At 54.5% G+C, this 19,511-nt stretch overlaps 1 protein-coding gene across 1 annotated transcript in view; it reads right to left on the reverse strand.

Annotated features, from left to right (window-relative positions):
- Positions 1–19,511, reverse strand: part of FOXK1 (forkhead box K1) — a 69,246-nt gene that overhangs the window by 18,918 nt on the left and 30,817 nt on the right. The window contains exon 2 of the mRNA XM_082644426.1: positions 4,008–4,193. Within this exon, the coding sequence (XP_082500552.1) occupies positions 4,008–4,193 (186 nt within the window). The remainder of the gene's footprint in view (positions 1–4,007; positions 4,194–19,511) is intronic.

The raw sequence follows: 19,511 nt of genomic DNA on the forward strand, positions 1-19,511 counted from the left end.
CAGGCAGGGCTCCCCACTGTGCAGGCACCTTCCTCTCTGGGTCACTCGGGGGAATTGAGGAAACGCTGCAGCTGGAAACTTCTCAACAGAATAAATCACTCTCAAGGAAGGATCCAAAGTTTGCCAGAAACACAAAGACCTTCCAACAGTCACAACTCGACAACCTCCCAACTCAAGACACTTAACACTGCAAAGTGAGTTAGGACCGAATCTCGCGCAGCAGTGAAGCAGGACTGGGCTGCAAGGTCATGGTTGAAAGTGGTTTAGGTTCTGCGGTTGGTTGCTTAATTTTTATTTCCTACAGGGTTCCGCTAACCTTGGCCAAATTCCACAAAACAAATTACTTTTGGTTTTCACCTCTATATTACCAAAATTAAGAAACGCCTTACTCAAGAAATAGCTTCTAAAAACTTAGTATAAATTAGCTGCTCTCCTTCTGTGCTGCTCCCTTTCTCTGGTTGAATTTCAGCATTTTTCTTAACAAGAGAGTTCATTCATTTTCTGGGTGGAGGACTTCAGTGCAGGGAAAAAACCCCGCAGAACCCGCCCCCGCCCCCGCCCGGCCCCCTAGGGAAGGAGGGAGGGGGCGGGTCAGCAGGGCGGGGCAGGGCCGCTCCTACAGGTGGGGCCGCTCCCCACACCTCAAGAGGACGGGCCCAGAGCCGGAGGAGGCCGTCCCGGGCCGAGGCCTGCGAGCCTCTGCAGCTGAGCCGCCGGGCGAGCGGGCCAACCTGGCAGCGGGCTCAGACGCTCCAAATGGGGACCGCGGCGGGGCGGGGCGGGGCGGGGATTGCGGAGGGGGCCACGGGGAGGGGAAGGGAGGGAAGGGGGGGAGGAGCAGGGGGAGGGGCGGGCGTAGGGCGTAGGGACGAGTACCCGGACGGGGACCGGGGCGCGGGCCGCTGCCGGCCGGGGTCTCCCAGCCCGCCCGCTTCCCCGGGGATCTGCTATGGGCGACGGGCGCAGGGAGGGTGCCCGGGCGGGGTGGGGGGAGGCAGCTGTTTGTAAACACGCCGGCCTCGCGCCTGCGCCGGGCGCGCAGGAAAAGGATCTGGGCAGCGAAACCTCAAGGGCCTCTGAGGTTTCCAGCGGGCGATCGGATTCCGCGGCGCCAAGATAAACGGATGTAAACAGAAATCCTTTTCTGTGACACTTAAAGGCTCAAGAGTGAAAGAGCCAGTCTCAAAGTTCCTACTTTCCCCGCAAAGCTGTTCTACCGGATGAAGACCAGAGGCGAGTGCCCCGGGCGGCCCAGCGCCCCAACCCCACTCGGGCCCGGGGTCTCCACAGTCACATGGCCGCGACTCCCCAGAACTGCGCAGGGACACCATCTGCGCCCCTTGAGAACCGCCGGCGCCCCCTAACACACAGGCGGCCGCAGCACGCGGACCTGCTGCACTAGCTCAGCCTGCCGGCCACTGTTTTTACTCAAAATGTTACTGGGAATTATATCTATTTTATGAAGACCTCCAGGTACAAACCAAGACATTTTTCTTTCTTAAAAAGCGTCGCCAAAAAAAAAAAAGCGTCGATGTGGCTGGATTATGAACTGATGATTAGCAGCCCCAGGCCAGTCTAAGGCTGACCGCGGGCTCGGGTTTCACCAGGCGTGTCAGGGCTCCGAGGCCCACCCGGAGGCCCACACGCCTGTCTGGCTCCCTAAGGCACGTAAAACACACTTGGCCGCTGCTCCTGCAGCCGCTCTGAGGTGCTACTGGATAAAGGTGTCAGTGCATACAAGCTTTTCTATCAGCTTCATTGAGCTACAATTCACACACTACACAATTCACCCGTTTCGAGTGTACAATTCAGTGGTTTTTGGTGCATCCAGAGTTGTGTGACCATCACCTCATTCCACAATACTGTCATGTCGTCACCCCAGAAAGAAACTCCACAACAGTGCACAGCCCACTCCCTTGAACCCCCAGCCCCTGGCAGCTTATTTTCTTTCTCTAAGTATCTGCCTATTCTGGACATTTCATATCAACAGAATCACACAATGTGTGGTCTCTAGGGACTGGCTGCTTTCACTTTGCATCATGTTTTCAAGGGTCATCCATGTTGTACCAGGTGTCAGCACTGCATTCCTTTTTATGCTGGAATAACCCTCCACCCTGTGGCTGTAACACATTTTCTCTCCACTCAGCAGCTGATGGACACGTGAGCTGTTTCCACTTTGGGGGCTGCTATGAATAACACTGCCATGAACCCCTGTGGATGAGTTTCCACGGAGACCTCACGACCCAGGGAGCTGCTGGCAGTTAAGGTAACCCTTTAACGTTTTGAGGACCTGCCAGACTGTATTCCAAAGTGGCTGCTTCATTTTACTACACAAAATTTTTTATCTATGCATAAATTATACACATGTAAGTAAGTGGAAGAGCATTTTCATAGCACAGCTTCATCGTTAACTCCAGCGGAGCCCTCATGTTTTAGATTATTTTCAAGGTAGATGTCTGAAAGAACAGTGAGATGACGTGCTAAATTTCGGGTTTGAGAACAGAGCTATCGCTGGAAACCTGAAAAGAACTAAAGGAAAAAATTTATCTCGTAAATCCCTAAGGACTAAATAAAATAACACACGTCCAGCGGCTGAGCACAGGGCCTGGCGTACAGCGGCTCTCCGTCACTCACTGCTCATCCTTGGCGTCCCAGACGTCTGCGATGCTGGAGGGATTCACTGAGGGAGAAAACGAAGCCCGAGGAGGCTGCAGGGACCCGCCCCCGGTTCTCCCACCAACTGGAGATGCGGCCAGAACCAGAATTCAGGTCTGTGACATTTCAAAGCTGTCCCTGAACTTTCTCTCCGTAAGAGAAACGCGCCCGCCCGCTCACTGGCTCGGGGAGGAAACGGACTCCAAGCAACTCAATGCAAATGACTCCACACATCATGGTAGGAAAACAAAAGGCAAAAGTGAAACCAATGGTGATGCCATGATTAACCCATCTGTGCTTCTAAGTGTAACCCTTAAAGGTGCAAAACCGGGGACCACGAGCCTGGCTGGTCAGCCAGAGGAGAGACCTGGTAAGACCCAGGGACGCAAAGCTCGAGCTCTGCTGGGAAGTGCTTCTCGGAGTGTGGTTCCCAGAGGCACCCCGGGGCCCCGGGACCATCTCAGGGGGCGTGCGAGGCCGAAACGGGCTTCGTGGCGACACCAAGACACCCTCTGCCTCTTCCACGGGCTGACGTTCGACGGTGCCCAGTCCGCGGTGGCAAGCGCAGCGCGTGGCAGGAACCGAGGCACCCGCAGCAAATGCACTGGTGCCCGTGGCATCGCCAGGGCCGCACACGCCAGTAAGGAGAAGGCCAGCTGTGCTTCCAATGTCCGTAATGAAGCGGTAAACTATGTAAAGTTTATTCAGTCTTGATCCTCAAGTCCAGGTCTTTCAACGTGGTTTATGACCAAAGGGGAAGAAGGCACAGGACCCCTGTGGTCGCAGAAGTACTTGTGCCCCTCAGAGGGGACAGCTCACCTGTCCCCTCCCCAGTCTCTGGCTACACACTTCACCCTCAGACCTGCCCCCAGGGACCCTCTCTGTATAACACGCCAAGCATGAGAAAGTTCGAGGACTTCCCTTTCTTCAAAATCCAGATTAATTTCTAAAACTTTGCAAAGGATTTCTACAAATAAAGTGTAGAAAAACCTAGTCCACCAAATCCTGGTATACAAATATTCCTTTTAAATAGTTTCACTGTCTTTTAAGACTGATACCTAAGCTTGTTTTAAAAGACCCTAGTATATAAAACTTCAAACTGGAAAAGTGACTAATTAAGTAGTGATTCTTCACTTTATAAAAGAATTCTCCAGAGAGTTTAAGTCCTCAGGTCCCTTGATGCACTTAAAATAGTTTCAAATTTTCCATCCATGGGCAATTTTCCAGAAACATACTTGATATTGTATGAAACACAGACCACCCATATCACTTTCCTCTTTCTCGGCCGCGTTCTAAAGCACAGGGCCCTGGCTTCTGCAGAGGCAGCCGCGTGAGGGGGCCAGGCCACTCACCTGATGGTGCCAGTCGGGGAGGGGACGGGGCTGACCAGGCTCCGGAGGTCCGGCTCCGGGATGTGGATCTTCAGCGGGGAGATCTGCGGGTAGAGCGGCCGGAGGGGGGACGCCGGGGCCTCCTCCTGATGGTACAGCGACGTGAACTGGATCTTTATGGCCGTGCTGGGGAAGCGGAAGGTGCACCTGCAGCGGGAGGGGAGTGGGACGTTAGGTCCAGCGGGGGAGAGGTGTCCCGGCGCGTCTACGCCGTCCGCCGTCACCAGCCGGTGCGTTCTCCGACCACGCCGCGCGCACACACGTGCCCAAAACTGCACCCAAACCACGCCACCTCCACTCCCCTCGGGACAGGCCGGCGAGGGCACCGGGCTCCCCCCACCACGCGTGCGACAGCAATACCTCCAGCCCGGACAAGCCCCCTGGTGTCCCCTCCCACACGGGCTCCAGATGGCCAGCCAGCTTCCTGTCCGCCACGCTCGCCACGTGGATCCAGCACCTCGCAGAGAATGCTCCTTGGGAAACCGAAACGCCACGGTCACCTCCAGGGCAGCTTTTTAACGACAGGTGCCCGTCACCCAGAAGGTGGAAAGCGAACGCCGCCTGGGAAAAGCGGCAGCGCCACCTGCAGAGGCGCCGGCGGGGGTCTCGGAGGAAGCACCTGGAACCCGAAGGAACCGGCTGCCATCACCGTCCGTTCTGGCCTCACGAGCCCCGAGCCTCGTCTCCTCTACTGACAGGGGACCGCCCGCCCCAGGCCACTGCAGACCCCAGTCCCTCCCTGTGTGCGCACAGGAACCCAGGGCTCATCTCCCTCCCACAAACTCTGACCTGTAAAGCGGGGCACTGCTTGTCAAGCACACCTTCTAATGTCTAAACTGACCAGTTATCCACAAGTTGCTAACTGTGGTTAGCAGACACAGGGTGCACACCGAAAAGTCCCTGATATTTGGTCCAGTCAATTCAATTCAATTCACTTCACTGCCTAAGTAGCCAACTCCCTGCCACCTCCCAGCCACACGGCAAGCACTGCTTCAGTCCAATTCCCTTTTCTCTTGGTAAAACAACTTTGAAGAAACAAGACTGAAGAACAGGCTCTGGGACAAGGCAGGTGGTGACCTGGCACCCCAGCATCCAACGGGGGTGCTCGAGAGCCTTCCGCCGGGGAGACCCACCTCTCAGGAAATGACTCAGCAGTACAAGCGTCTACTCTGAGAGCCCCTGCCTGCATCTCACAGAGAAAATCAGGAACTCCAGCTGGCCTCACTGGCCAGTATAGATTCTTCCAGAGACACCAAGCAGAGAGCGGCTGCATGTGGCTGTCCAGGCAGAGCCCTGCAGCAGGCAGTGAAGCACCAAGACACTGGGACCCACGGCTACCAGGTCTGTATTTACAAATCTAAAAGCAGAACAAAGGGATCTTGATACTGTTCCAACAGAAGCTGTTTTCCTGTTTGATGCTGTTTTGATTCTCGGAAATTCAGCCTAAACACCAAAATGTCAGGGATGAGGATGGGGAGGTCTGGAATGGTGACATCATCCCTATGGTTCTGCTTATAGGGCCGCCCCAGGCTATCTAAAAATCGCCTGCCATCTCCTTCGTAAGCCAGTTAAAGAAACGTTTGCTGGGCTTCCCTGGTGGTGCAGTGGTTGAGAGTCCGCCTGCCGATGTAGGGGACACGGGTTCGTGCCCCGGTCCGGGAAGATCCCACATGCCGCGGAGCGGCTGGGCCTGTGAGCTATGGCCGCTGAGCCTGCGCGTCCAGAGCCTGTGCTCCGCAACGGGAGAGGCCACAGCAGTGAGAGGCCCGCGTACCGCAACAAAAAAAAAAAAAAAAAAAAGAAACGTTTGCTGTCCTTTCCACTTCCTTTAGTTTCCCCACCACCCAATGGAAATTTCCTCCGTCAGTATTTTGGCTAGAAAGTGACATCACACATTTGCCTAAGATGCTTTCTGAGGCCGAGGGTCTCTCCAGACCCAGAGGCTGGTCAGCTTTTGTAAGTCAGAGTCAACATGCATCCCCACCAAGTCTGAGATGGGCCCGGTGTCCCCGCGCCTGGGAACTGGCTGAGGGCTCCACACAGGTGAACAGAGCGGGGCTGAGGTGAGCTCCACCTGTGAAGGACGGGACTGGATGAACAGCAGGGGTGTCTGTGCACATACACGCACGCACGCACGCACACACACATGAACACCTGTTCCACCAGTGCTAGGAAGGAAGGCAGTAATGCTGACAAACAGCTAAAAAAGCATTTCTACACGTCCCTTTACCATTTGTCTCTTCCTTCAACTGCTGCAAATTAACAAAGCAAGCTACGTGTTACTCTCTGCCAGAGGCGCGTGGAGTTCTGACTTCCTGCGTAGTGCAAGTCCCTGTGTTAACGTGAGATCAGACTACAACCTCGAGATCATGTTACAACTACAACTGTCAATACCAACTAGAAAGAGGTTGTGGCTTCTGGCCTCGGACAGAGGTCACAAGACAGGGGAATCTTAGAAAATGGGGTTTAGGGTGAAGATGAGAAAAGGCACGAGATCTGGAGAGAAGAGCTCTGGGCGGGGATCAGTGCCTGCCTGGCCCTGGGCTGAGGAGGCATATGCCGGAGAGCATCGTCAGGCCCCCTTCCCTCTGCTTCCCAGCCTGACTTCTGCTGTGGGACCACCTGCTGTAACCCCTCTGCAGCCCTGGATGCTCTGAGCAGGAGAGATCACCTCCAAGACGCTTTCCAGTTCAAATCCAAGATGCTAGACAGACCGTACATGCACACAGACTGGGGTTTCAGTGCAACAAAGCACAGCGTTTTACAGGTCAGGGATTTGGGCATGTCATCAGTGGCAAAATCTACTGCCGTCTATAAAGGACAGCAGCAGGACAGCTTCCTACTGGAACGGTGATTTTCCAACCAAGGTTTAACCACAAACATGTTCACATTAGTTACTGCAACAGCTATTTCAAAAGCATCTCCTGACTCACTCTTCCAAAGATTATCCTGAGGCAGCTGATCTCCTACCCAGGAGGAGGAGGAGGAAATACCAGGAAGCTGCTTAATTTTAAACAGATGTCTCCCCAGGGTGCCCACCGAGTTTGCCAACTGTCACTTCTCTCCCTGGAACATTTTCGTTCTGGTTTAGGGCCCTGGCTGGAGCTTTCGTGAGCGCGTCCTGCAATTAGAGCTCCTCTCCTGAAGGTGCTCCACGTTCAGGCTGGACCCAAGCGCACTCTGCCTGTGCGTCGGGGTTCCTATGAAGGTGGGGATGCGCGCTGGAAACCACCGCCCACCAGCCCAAGGGAGGCTCCGTGCAAGCACCCGAGTTCTGCACAGAATTCTCGCCCTGCTTTGCAGAGGCGACAGACAGTAGTCTGGTGGCTGCCCGGCGGGGGTGGGGGTGGGGTGGGGGTCCTGCAGACGGGCGCGGGGCTTCCTTCCTTCAGAGGCGACGCAAACGCCCAGCCATCGGCTGTGGCGGCAGCTGCACAATTGCCAGGGTCTCCTGAAAACCACTGGCCTGGACGATCCAAGTGGGTTCTTCGTGCAGTGTATGAGCAGCACCCAATCGAGCTGTTTTTACTTTTTCATATAAATTTATTTATTTTTGGCTGCGCTGGGTCTTTGTTGCGGCGTGCGGGCTTCTCACTGCAGTGGAATCACTGTTTTTTAAAACGCTCTTGCCCTGAAGCTCCTACGCCCGGGCCCGCTCTAGTCTGGGAGTGTCCAGAAGCCTGGGCTCCTGGAAGTTGGGCCAAACTGGTATGGCCTCGGTTCCCTGTGAAGCTGCCCTGTTCAGTGTCAGGTCAGAGATCCCTTCATGAAGGCTGGTCTGGCCCCGCTCGGCCACTAATGAGCCTCAGGGCCTCGGGCTGTCACCCACCTTCACTCCCATCTCATCCTTAGGGAGGAAGCCCCCCACCGGCCTCACCAACAGGAAGTTGTCAGAAAAGAAACATAATTTCCCTGTCGTCATTCAGTCCTCACGGAGAGGACACGGACCACCTGTGTCCCCGGGATGGGAGGGGGGCTCCACCTTGGCCACCCACAGGCTGCAGCCCCAAGAGGCACCTCTAGGGAAACACAAGGACCCTGGACAAGTAAATGTGACACAAAAGAAAACTTCATAAGGAAGGCTGGGTGACAGGCTTGAAAACACCTCCCGGAAAAGACGAAGAAAATACAAGAAAACTTTGGAGGCTCAGTCCAGGAGGGAGAGTCACTCTGCAGAGGACGCCCCTCCTCAGGCAGCGACGGGGAGGGCGGCCCGGGACCCTGCTTCGTGGCCGGCACAGAACTGCCGCTGGCCAGGAGTCGCCAGGCGGTCACACAGTTTGAAGTACAGGGTGCAGGCTCGTCAGAGGGCAAGGATGCAAGTGCTGCAAGCTAGAACTCTGGTCACCTTCCCCGTGCCGGGTCCAGCGGTCCCCCGAGATACCGGAGAGCGGAGCCTGTGTGCCCAGGATGCCACAAGCGGCAGGTGGACCAGGGGGACCACAGGGACCAGCGGCCGGGGCAGGAAACGGTGCCACCGAGCGTGCAGCCTCAGTGGCCTCAAAGGAGCCACGACTCGGGTGAGACAGGTAGAGAGGCCCCAGCCCAACGGCAGCAAAGACCAGAGCAGGGTTTTCAAGAGGGAAACCCGCCCCCAGAGACCCTTGCTGTGCATCTGACCTGCGGATGTGACAGAGACAACGTGCTCGGAGCAGCCCCAATCTGGCCTGCGAGGAGGCGCGACCGTCCCTCCCGCACCTGCCCGGCCCGGGGCGCCGCCAGGAAGCACAGCAGTGTCGTCTCTGGAGCACCTCGGAGGAGGAGGCCGGCGGACACAGAACCCTCCACGTGCAGACATGGGGGCAGCCGGGCAGGCCCCCCGGAACCTGCCCCTTTGGGGAGTGCCTTTGAGAGCAGAGTGGCTGTGACCAGTGAGTGTGCGTCCCGCTCCTCCCTTTCCCAGACGGGAGCTGGGACCGCCTTCCTCTGCTTCCCCTCAGCACAGCGCTTCACAGATCCACCACTCGGGGCACCCCAATGCGGGGGCGCACAGGTAACAGAGACCCTGGACCTCCGCGATGCGGTCACCAGGTGGGACTTGGGCCGCCTCCCTTGACAATGGGGATGAGTGGTTTTTATGTCAGAATAAGGGTCACAAACACATGGGGGGCCGAAAGGGCAGACTATGATAGCGATGCCTAGTCCCCTCGACGTGTACCCTCTTCTGCTTCGACACTGAACTCGTTTCAGCTGGACGCACGGCCGCCCGACTACGGACAACGCCTCTCTACCTCTTGTGCAACCATGAGACTGTGCTGGTTAGCGGGATGCGATGGTTCGTGCCCTTAAGAGGAAGACAGTGTCTTCTTCACTTCTTCCCTTCCTATGGCCAGGATGTGGGTGCAATGGCAGGAGCTGGAGCAGCCACGCTGGGCCATAAAACGGACACTGGGTAACAGAGCAACGGAACAGAAGAGCCTGGAGCTGCCGTATCAGATTACATCAGGACTGTTATACGCAAAAGAAATCCACCTCCCTTGCTATCCGGACCTTCGTTACAAAAACCAAACCTCTGTTCTAATTCTAAACAGCTAAAGAGCTCCCTATGAGGAACAGCTGAATGAACCACAGTGCACATTCATGGAGGAGTATCATGCAGCCATTTGAAAGGACGCCTTCCAGGACTGTTTGTCTCTGGGCAAATCTCTTAATGCATCTGATCTGTTCTCCTCATCAGGAAAACTGGGGTATTTATGGTGTGTACTGTGTAGGGGTCTCGTGTGAGTATCAAATGAAATAAGCAAAGTAGTTAGAAGCTCACACAGTACCTAGCAGGTAATAGGCACTCACTAAAATGGGCCCATGGAGGAACATTAAAAATGCTGATGACACAATGACAAGTGAAAACAGCAGAGACTAAACGGTCCAGCACTGTGGCTAAAGGCCTGGGATTTGAAATCAGACAGATCTGGTTTGAGAATGGGCGGCTGGGACGCTGTGGGGGACCTGGGGCGAGTGGCTGAATCTAAGGCCCCTCCCTGGTAAACCAGAGACAGACAGGCAGGCCTGGTGCAGCAGGAGCCCTGGGGCAGGCGAGGCGGGCACAGCAAGCAGCCGATGACACTGGCTTCGGTCATTCTTGCAAACATCCCCAGGGTAGGAGTGGTATTTGAAAGACCTCGAGTCTTTCAAAATGTTTTTTAAATGTTGTAACCGTGTCCTTTAAGAAGTGAAAGACTCAAGAATAAGGGGAAAAAGCTGTTACACATTTGATGACCAGTATGTTCAAATTTTGAAAATAACCACAACCTAGTAGTGGAAAAATGGTCAGGCTTGGGGGCCAGCTGACAGCCAGTGGCCCCGCCCTCCCCCGCCGCCGTGTTCTAGGCCAGCAGGCGGCTTTTCCGGGCGGGCCCCAGACAACAAGCAACCCTCATTTACAGAAGGTCTGCAACTGGCACACCAGAGGCTCTGAGTTTTGTAAGAACTCCAAAGAACAGTAAGACAGTTCAGAAAATGGTTTTGAAAAACCTTTTACATATACAGTCCCCAAATCAAAGGATTCTGATCATCTTAAGTGTTTTTAACCTAAAATATCTATTTCTATTAAAAACGTAATACATTTTGCTAGAACATCTTTAAAAAACAAAACCCAAAAACAGAACCGAGCAGAGGAGGCTGGAGGCTGCAGAGGCCACAGTTCACTGCTGTGCTGGGAAGCTGTGCAGACCGGCGAGGGGTGAGCACGTGATCCAAACACAAGCTCCAGCCAGGAAGAGGGAATGAAGCGAAGAGCCCAGGCCCCGGGAGGGCGGGGCGATGACGGTGCTGACCAGGCAGCAGCTCCGCAGAGTCCCAGACACAACAGCAAAGCCTCAAGTCATCCTACTCCAAAAAAACTGACGAGTGCTGGTGTACTGAGAGGCCCTCGTCCCTCCTCCTCGAACCAAGGCCACCCACAGCCTGGACCTCAGACACAGAGGGTCCCAGCAGAGCCGCACAGGGTCAGGCGCCCTGGGGGGGAACCCAAACCATCTGCCCAGGGACACTCTTATCCCTCAGTGGGGAAGCATCAGGTTTAAGACAAGCAAACAAAAAATGACTGTGTAAGTCGAGCTCCCAAGCTTTACAGTTTGGAAGATCAAATGAAGCAGAAAGTCCAATATATCTGACAAAGCAAATACCTTCCAGATTTGCCTGAAAAACACCAAAGGTTATCCAGTTGGGTGAATGGAGGAACTAAAAGATCAGAATTCCACTTCAAACGTTCTGGCTTCCTAAGGTTCACTGCCAACTGAACGGGCACTGCAGAGGCACATCCTGCACTGGGTGGCTCAAGTGTGGACCACAAGGCCGGGCTCTCCAGGGATGGAGCTTCAGACACAGCACCACCGCTGGGATGGACACGGCGACAGCAGAGCTCGCGGGCGACGGGCTGCCACCAAGCACAGGGCCTGGCCTCGTACCAGCAGACTCACATTCTTCAAGATTCTGTCCCCAAAGGCCACCCCCTGTACGGAGCCCGCCTCAAGGGCCCCTGCTTATCCCCGCCGGGCTTCCCAGACCACGGGCTCCCAGAGGGAAGTGTCACGTCTGCTGCTGCCTGTCCCCTCCGCGCTGCGCACACACATGCTGGTGCACACGGCCAGGAGCTCACCACGCTCCCTGTCTCCGTGTAACTTAGTCTATCGGGAGGTAAAGGCGGGTGTGAGGCAGGAGAGCGACTCCTTCCACATGGGTGAGGCACCCCGGAGGGTGTCGGCTGAAACCCAGCGGCCAGACCACAGGGAAACGATCACTTTTCTGACCCTGGGTTAACCTTGCAAGGACATTGACAACATGCCTTCTCTGTGTTTAGCAGAATCACTCAGCCAGAGAATCAGAGGACAGCTGGCATCCCTTTATCTCACATGGAGGGCAGGGGCCACTGATTTCACCGCTCAAATCCACGTCCACAGTTTTTACGGAGAGAGACTCGTGTGAAAATGGGAGCGTCTGCTGGCAGCCCGACCACCGCCTGCGGGCTGCAGACACTCCACGTGCAGAGCCCAGCCGGCCACCAGGTCAAGTGCCACGGAAGATGGATGTGGGGGGGTGGGTACTACAGTGGTCTGTGCAGTGATCAACACTGGCCCATTCGGACACTAACCTGATCTGAAGTCAGATGCCAAGGTTATCTCCGCATTACGCATAGCTTCTCCCTCCCGAGGACAGGGTGTCTCAGCACGAACACGAAGACCCAGGAAAGAGCCAGGTGTGATGCAACAAGGAGTAGCACGAAATAAGTAATAACCACGTTTACACGTAAAAATTCCACCCAGAGAGCAGCAGTACCGTGCTTCCTCAGGTCAGGGGCCGCCCCCTCCTGGGTGAGGATGCGCATGTGACACTAGGAACCTGAGACCGGTCAGGGGCTGTGAGCCGCTGGGACGTTAACACTTCCAGTTACCCGATCTGCAAAACTGAGAGTCTACTGCCTAAACCTTAATCCACGTGAAATTCAATACTGTAACATAATACAACCCGATGTAATGATAATACTAATTAAAAAGTAGCACTGGCTATTATTTATTACATGTGCCAGGAAACCATGCACTGAGCGGGTTAAGTGTATCGACTAGCCGGAATGTTCCGTCTCTCTGGACACTTGAGATATATTTAAATCCGTGTACTTTAAGGACATTCCGGTAAGGGCTCTGTACTATCACAGCACCTATAAACTTGAGGGGCAGAAAGAAAAGCCCCCAGGACAGGGCGGCTGCTGCACTGGGGGGTGGGGGTGGGGAGCAACAAGAAGACAGCAGAAATCTGCTCTGCACGTTGGTTTTCTGGGTCCTGGCAAGGCCCAAGTTCAATTCTGTTAAACTTGGCCAAGGAAGCGCTTCAGAAGCTGAAGGCAGAGCCCAGGAGGCGCTGCCAGAAAGGTGTGGTCGCCACCACTGCCACGGCCCACCATGAGGGTCGGGAGGCAGCACGTCCTTCCCGAGTGGACCGTTCCAGGCAAACCCACGAGCCTCCTACCCAGGCATTACCACCCAAACCAAGACCTTCCTTTTGATACCAGCCTCGGAGATACAGCAAAACTCGAGAGGGGACCCCAAACACAGACCTCGGCTCCACCTCCAAAGAGAGCAAACAGCCTTTGCTGTTAAGGAAAAAGAAGAGAAAAAAGTTCCATTTGTCGGAACACGACAGGAGCCGCGTGTGACTGCTTCCGGCCCGGCTCGGCTCCCATTCCGAATTTGGGAAATCCGACAGGCACCCTCGGAAACCGGACGGAGCGGCCCTGCACAGAGGCTGGGGAGGGCGGGCGGCTCCCCTGCCCCCCACCCCCAAGCACCGCACGAGGCGTCCAGCCCATTTCCCTTAAGAACTGAAACCGTGAAAGCTGTCGAAGCGCCCAGGGAGGTATCACAGTCGACAGAGGTGGAGAAAACCTTGCCGCCTGCCGAGGCCGAGTGGGATGGAAGTGCACCGCCCTCGCCCTCGTTCCCAGGGCAGCCCTGCTGATGTCAACACACAGCTCCCCCCGTCCTCCCCAATGGGCCCCAGCAAGGGGAGAACAGGGCGGGGGTCCAAGGGCCTCCCTGCCGGGGAGTGGGGGGTGTTCCCCCAGGGCAGCTCCCACACCCAAAGGAACCCAGGCTTCACAGGGGAGCCGATCACGGGGCCGACAGGGGAAGGCTGGTGAGCGAAGTTTGCCAGGCAAGTTTCCATAATTTCCTTGTAAATCAGGTCTTTGAGGGAGGCCCCTGAAAACCTCCTGTGCTGTAATGAGCGAACCCCAGGCCGTCAGCTGCCCACACGACACTGAATCTGCCCACGGCCAGCACCGTGGCCCTGCTCTCAGCACGGTCACCACTGGGGGCTCCAGACGTCCTCTGGCTAAGATTTCTGGGAAAACCTACTCACAGAGCACTCCCTTCACTAAGGAAGTACTGCCAACAAACGTCAGAGGCTACAGCGAGAACCCGGGCACAGCTTCCGAGGGTTTCTAGAACCACACACCTTGGACAGTCCCTGCAGCAGGGACATTGGGAAGGAGAGAGGACCCAGACCGCAGCCCCACCTCGTGGGGTTTGTCTTCGGGCAGCAATGGAGGCGAAATCAAATGTTCACTCGGACACACACACCCCCGACACGACCAAGCCCCAGGCCCAGGGCCTAACCCAGGTCACCTCTCCCACGAGGTCCCTGTCAGCCAGGACCGGGGCGCAGGCGGCAGGGCAGCCACGCCACTCACAGCTAAGCTCAGTTCCCCTGGGAAGGGTCTGCGCAGGTCCCAGCTCCCGCAGGAGAAAGGGCTGCGTTGCTGTTTAAGAAGTCTAATTCTGAAATGAAAACTGAACGGACAGCTCTCATCATCCTCCTTATTTTTCAGTTGTTCCCCAGTTTTCCTGTGCTCCTTCAACGGAAATCTAGGGGAGCATCCAATCCATCTCTTCTGCAAAGTCCAAGGTGAGCTGCGGTACTCACACCTTTTTTTTTTTTCGGTACGCGGGCCTCTCACCGTTGTGGCCTCTCCCGTTGCAGAGCACAGGCTCCGGACGCGCAGGCTCAGCGGCCATGGCTCACGGGCCCAGCCGCTCCGCGGCATGTGGGATCTTCCCGGACCGGGGCACGAACCCGTAACCCCTGCATCGGCAGGCGGACTCTCAACCACTGCGCCACCAGGGAAGCCCACTCACACCTTTAAAAGTCAATTACTTTCATGACGTTGAACGTGGGTCACTGTTCAAAGGAAGAAGAAACAGACCACGCAACACAGAGACCTGATTCTAGGTTTGCCGTGGATGCACCAGCCAAGGAGGAGAGTCATCCTGCAAGGACTCTGTGGTAGTCTACTGGTGGGAAGCAAGTATTTTTCTTTTTTCTAAGGGCCAACTCAGGCAAGATTTAAATATTCAGAGGCTTTTTTACAATTAAAAATTAAAATAATATTAAATTCCATGCAAAAACCCATACATTCATCAGATGCTGGCCTGGAGCACGTGAGCCCACCTGTGGGTCAGGACTTCTCATCACTAAGCTTTTCCACCCGCATCGCCCCTCAGGACAATGTCCTGGCATCACCACCTGATTACGCACACTTGCTTACTTCTTTATGAACTACGTTCATGATGCCGTCTGCCAACATACACTTGATGCCACATGACACACACACTTTAAGCGGAGAAGATTAAGAATAACCAAATGCAAGTTCTGACGTCACCTCCTGCACCCCGGGGACTCTGCTCCCGGGTGACAGGTCAGCCCCAAGGGCTTTCTGCCGCTTCCCACCCCTCCCGCCACCAGGCCAGCAGGACAGACTGGGCGAAACCCCACAACAAACCGGGTCCTTGCTCAGCTCAGGAACCGCCCACAGTTCTTGGGAAACAAGGCAGACTTCGGGCCCCGCCAGCCTCTCCGATGCCACCCTGCTCCCTCCCGTGCCTCCTCACCAGGCCTCCTGGCACTAGCGGCCTCGCTCAGAGAGGTCGCCTCCGTCCTCCCTCGGGGCGCTCAGGCAGCTCCCTCCCGGGACAGGGCCCAGGCCTCCTGCTGGCTGTCATATGCCAGGAGAGGCAAGACGGAGAGACAGGAAAACTGCCTCTGAGCCGCCCGCTGTGGAGACTCGCAGGTCAGGGGCTGGCATTAATCTCACTCTCAAAGTTTAAGAAAATTCTTTATGTGACTTATTTATTGATTTATGGCTGCGTTGGGTCTTCGTTGCTGCGCGCAGGCTTCCTCTAGCTGTGGTGAGCGGGGGCTGCTCTTTGTTGCGGTGCACGGGCTTCTCATTGTGGTGGCTTCTCTTGTTGTGGAGCACGGGCTCTAGGTGTGTGGGCTTCAGTAGTTGTGGCTCGGAGGCTCAGTAGTTGTGGCGCGCGGGCTCAGCTGCTCCGCAGCATGTGGGATCTTCCCAGCCACCGTCTCACCAAGGAGGCTGGAGGGGGTTACACCCTCCTCAGAGGCCATGAAGCCGCAAGGGCCTCCAGGGAAATTCTGGTGGGATTTTCCATCCACTTCAACAGCACCCACAATGCAAGGCCTCCAAAGAGCCGAGGACCCCGTGTTACTCTGGGGCAGCTTCATAATGAAGCAGAGCTAGATTTCGACAGAGACCTACTTCAAGGCTGCAATAACAGTACCCGGAGTTTCACGGCAGGAAGCTGTTAATTAAGTGGAAAACTCTGAAAGCAACAGTGATGACAACAGAATAAAACGGAAGCCTCAGATATGCAACACCTTTATGGAGAAAAACTATAAAACTCAATAAGGACAAAAAAAGACCTACCTGAATGGGAAGACAGGGCACACAGCTTATAACCGTTTACTGTAGGTTTGTCTAATCCTGTTGGCCGGGAGGAAGGGCACTGAAATGGGTGGCAGGATGAGATGGCACCACGGCGAGTGAGGCTGGCGATTGGCGAGGCCTGGCTCAGCCACCGACCCACGATGGAGACCGGCCCCTGCCATTCGCACCATCCCCCCTGGAGGGCAGGGACACACATCCTCCCCATCCTGGGTGGGGACACAGTATGTCCCCACCCAGGACAGGGGGCTCACACCACCCCCACTGAGGACCAGAGAACACATGCCATCCACACCAAGGACAGGGGACACAGGCTGTGCCCACGGAGGGGTTAGGAGACACGTCATTCCCACTGAGGACTCGGGGACACACAGGCCAGTGCAGAGAGCGAGCAGCACGGGTGCACCTGCGCCGCCCTCAGCATCAGTGGTAGCCACGTGGAAAGAGCAGGGGGTGTCCCCCCCTCTCCCAGAGCCATGTCAGAGGAGTGCTAATAAAATACTGGATTTAAATAAGATCCAAAGTCTTCAAAGATTATACCCCAGATGTGCAGATTTCAATTATGAGGAAAATCTCAAACAAAATGAGAAAAGGCGTCAACAGACACCAACACAGGATGACACCGGTGTCAGAATTATCTTTCCAGGACTTTAGAGCAGCCATTATAAAAACTCCAATGAGCAATTATAAGAAATAGAAAATCTCAGTAAAGAACAGATATAAGGAAGAACCAAAGGGAATTTTAGAACTAAAAAAATATATAATAACTGAAACAAATAGTCAGTGACTAGGCTGAAACAGAAGGAAAAGAACAGAGAAAGTAATCAGTGAACTCAAAGCTACAACAATAAAAATTACCCAACCCAAAACACAAAGAGAAAAGAGACTGAAATAAATGACTGGAGTCTCAGGTCCTGGGACTACAACAAAAGGTCTAACCTTCATGTTATCCAAGTCCCAGAAGGAGAACAGAAACTGGGTGGGGTAAAAAAAAAAATAGCTGAAAATTCCCCAAATTTGGCAATAAAGTAAACTTACGGATTCATGACGATGACTGAACCCCAAACAGGATAAACTCAAAGAAATCCACACCAACCTTTTGAAAATTGAAGACAAAGAAAATGTCTTAAAGGCAGCCAGAGAGAAATGATATATTGTCTATGGGAGGAAAACAATTCAAAAATTTTAAAAAAAGGCACCTAGGGCTTGATGAAGGCACGACACCAAAAGCATGATCTATAAAAAAAGAAGAAAAAAAAATCAAACTGGACTTTGTCAACAGTAAAAACTCTTGCTGTACAAAGAGCCCATCAGAGGATGATGACAAGCTTCTGGCTGGGAGAAGGAATGTCAAACCACACATCGCACAAAGGACCATCCAGAATGTGTAAGGAACTCTCAAAACCCAACAGTAAAAAACAAACAATTCAGTTAGAAAGTGGACAAAAGGTACGAAGGGACACTTCACTGCAGAGGACGCCCAGATGGCAAATAAGCACACGGATAGGCGTGCAGCACCGCCAGCCAACTGGAAGTGCAAAGTGATGGCGACGCACCTAGAAGAGGAGCTAAAATAGAAAGCAGGGGCTTCCCTGGTGGCGCAGTGGTTGGGAGTCCGCCTGCCGATGCAGGGGACACAGGTTCATGCCCCGGTCCGGGAAGATCCCACATGCCACGGAGTGGCTGGGCCCGTGAGCCATGGCTGCTGAGCCTGTGCATCCGGAGCCTGTGCTCCGCAACGGGAGAGGCCACAGCAGTGAGAGGCCTGCGTACCGCAGCAAAAAAAAAAAAAAGTCTTAAAAAAATAAATAAATAAAATAGAAAGCAGCCACACCACCAGATGCCGGCGAGGAGGCTGAGAAGCCGAGTCTCCCCTGCCCTGGTGCTGGGAACGGAAAACGGCACAGCCCCTGTGGGAGATGGGTTAGCAGCTTCTTAAGCTAAACATACCCTGATGATGCAGCTGATCAACTGCACTCCTGGGCATTTCTCCCAGAGAAAGGAAGATTACGTCTACTCTAAACCTGCCCGTGACTGTTCAAAGCAGCTTTATCTGTAGGAGCCAAACACTGGGATCAGCCACTGTGTCCCTCAGGAAACACAGGTGGAACCCCACGGGGTGCGATGCTGATGACTCAGCAATAAAAAGGAACAAACTACTGCCCTACACAGCCTGGATGGAAGGCATGATGCCGAGCCTGGACGAGCCAAACTCCCATTTATGTCACATCTCAAAATGACAAAGTCACAGCGACAGAGAACAGATTCGTGGCTGCCAGGGGTTTCGGGGCGGGGGGCGGTTAGGTGTGACGAGTGCAAGGGAGAACTGGGTGGTGGGGTGAGAGCCATGTGTCTCGGGGGAGGCGGTGATCACACAGACCTACATGTGCGGGAACATGACAAAGAACGACACACACCTTGTACCAACGTCAGCTTGCTGGCTTTGATACTGTCCTACAGCCACGTAAGCTGTAAGCAGTAGGGGGAAGCGGGTGAGGAATACAGGGGACCTCTCGGAACGTGCTTAGAACTTCCTGTGAACCTATCCAAGTAACAAGTGCACCTGTGGAGCTGGAGCCCACTGTGGAAAGCCACGTAACCACGGGCAGCAACCCACACTCCACCCTGGACTGTAACACGTGCGGAGGGCATTCGCTCCCCTTTATGTCAAAACGGAGTCATCATGTAGAAGGAATAAAAAACCTTACAGCTGGTTCACTCACATAAAACAGTGTCTGCAGACACCCGTGAAGAGAAGGTGAACGTAAAGATGCTTAATAATCCACTGCGTTTGCGACAGAACAAAACAAAACAACACCTGACACACCTAATGAACAAAGCACATTATCAACTCAAGGGCTGCGTTCTTCATATCCTGTAGGAATTTTAATTATTCTACAAGGGAACGTGGACTAACATCCCGTAACTACAAATGCATTGGCATAATCACGTTTTAGAATCAACAGTACTTAGCCATGTGGCTCAAGCACTTGCTTTTATAGATGAGGAACTGCATTCCAGGAGACAGGAAGGGGCCGCCCAGGCCCAGCTGGCAGCAGGGGTCAGGGGTGGGCACAGGGCCTCGCCTCTGGGCCAGGGTGCCTGGTCACAGCACGCGGGTCCCATGCGCTGCAAACCTCCCCTCTGGCTGTAGAGGGGCTTCACTAAGAAAATCAGACGTAAACCAATTATGGGCTTTAACTTTTACTTAAAAAAAAGAAAAGTCAAGC

This window comes from Mesoplodon mirus (assembly GCF_964341445.2).
Source record: "Mesoplodon mirus genome assembly, chromosome: 15".
Classification (NCBI taxonomy): domain Eukaryota; kingdom Metazoa; phylum Chordata; class Mammalia; order Artiodactyla; family Ziphiidae; genus Mesoplodon; species Mesoplodon mirus.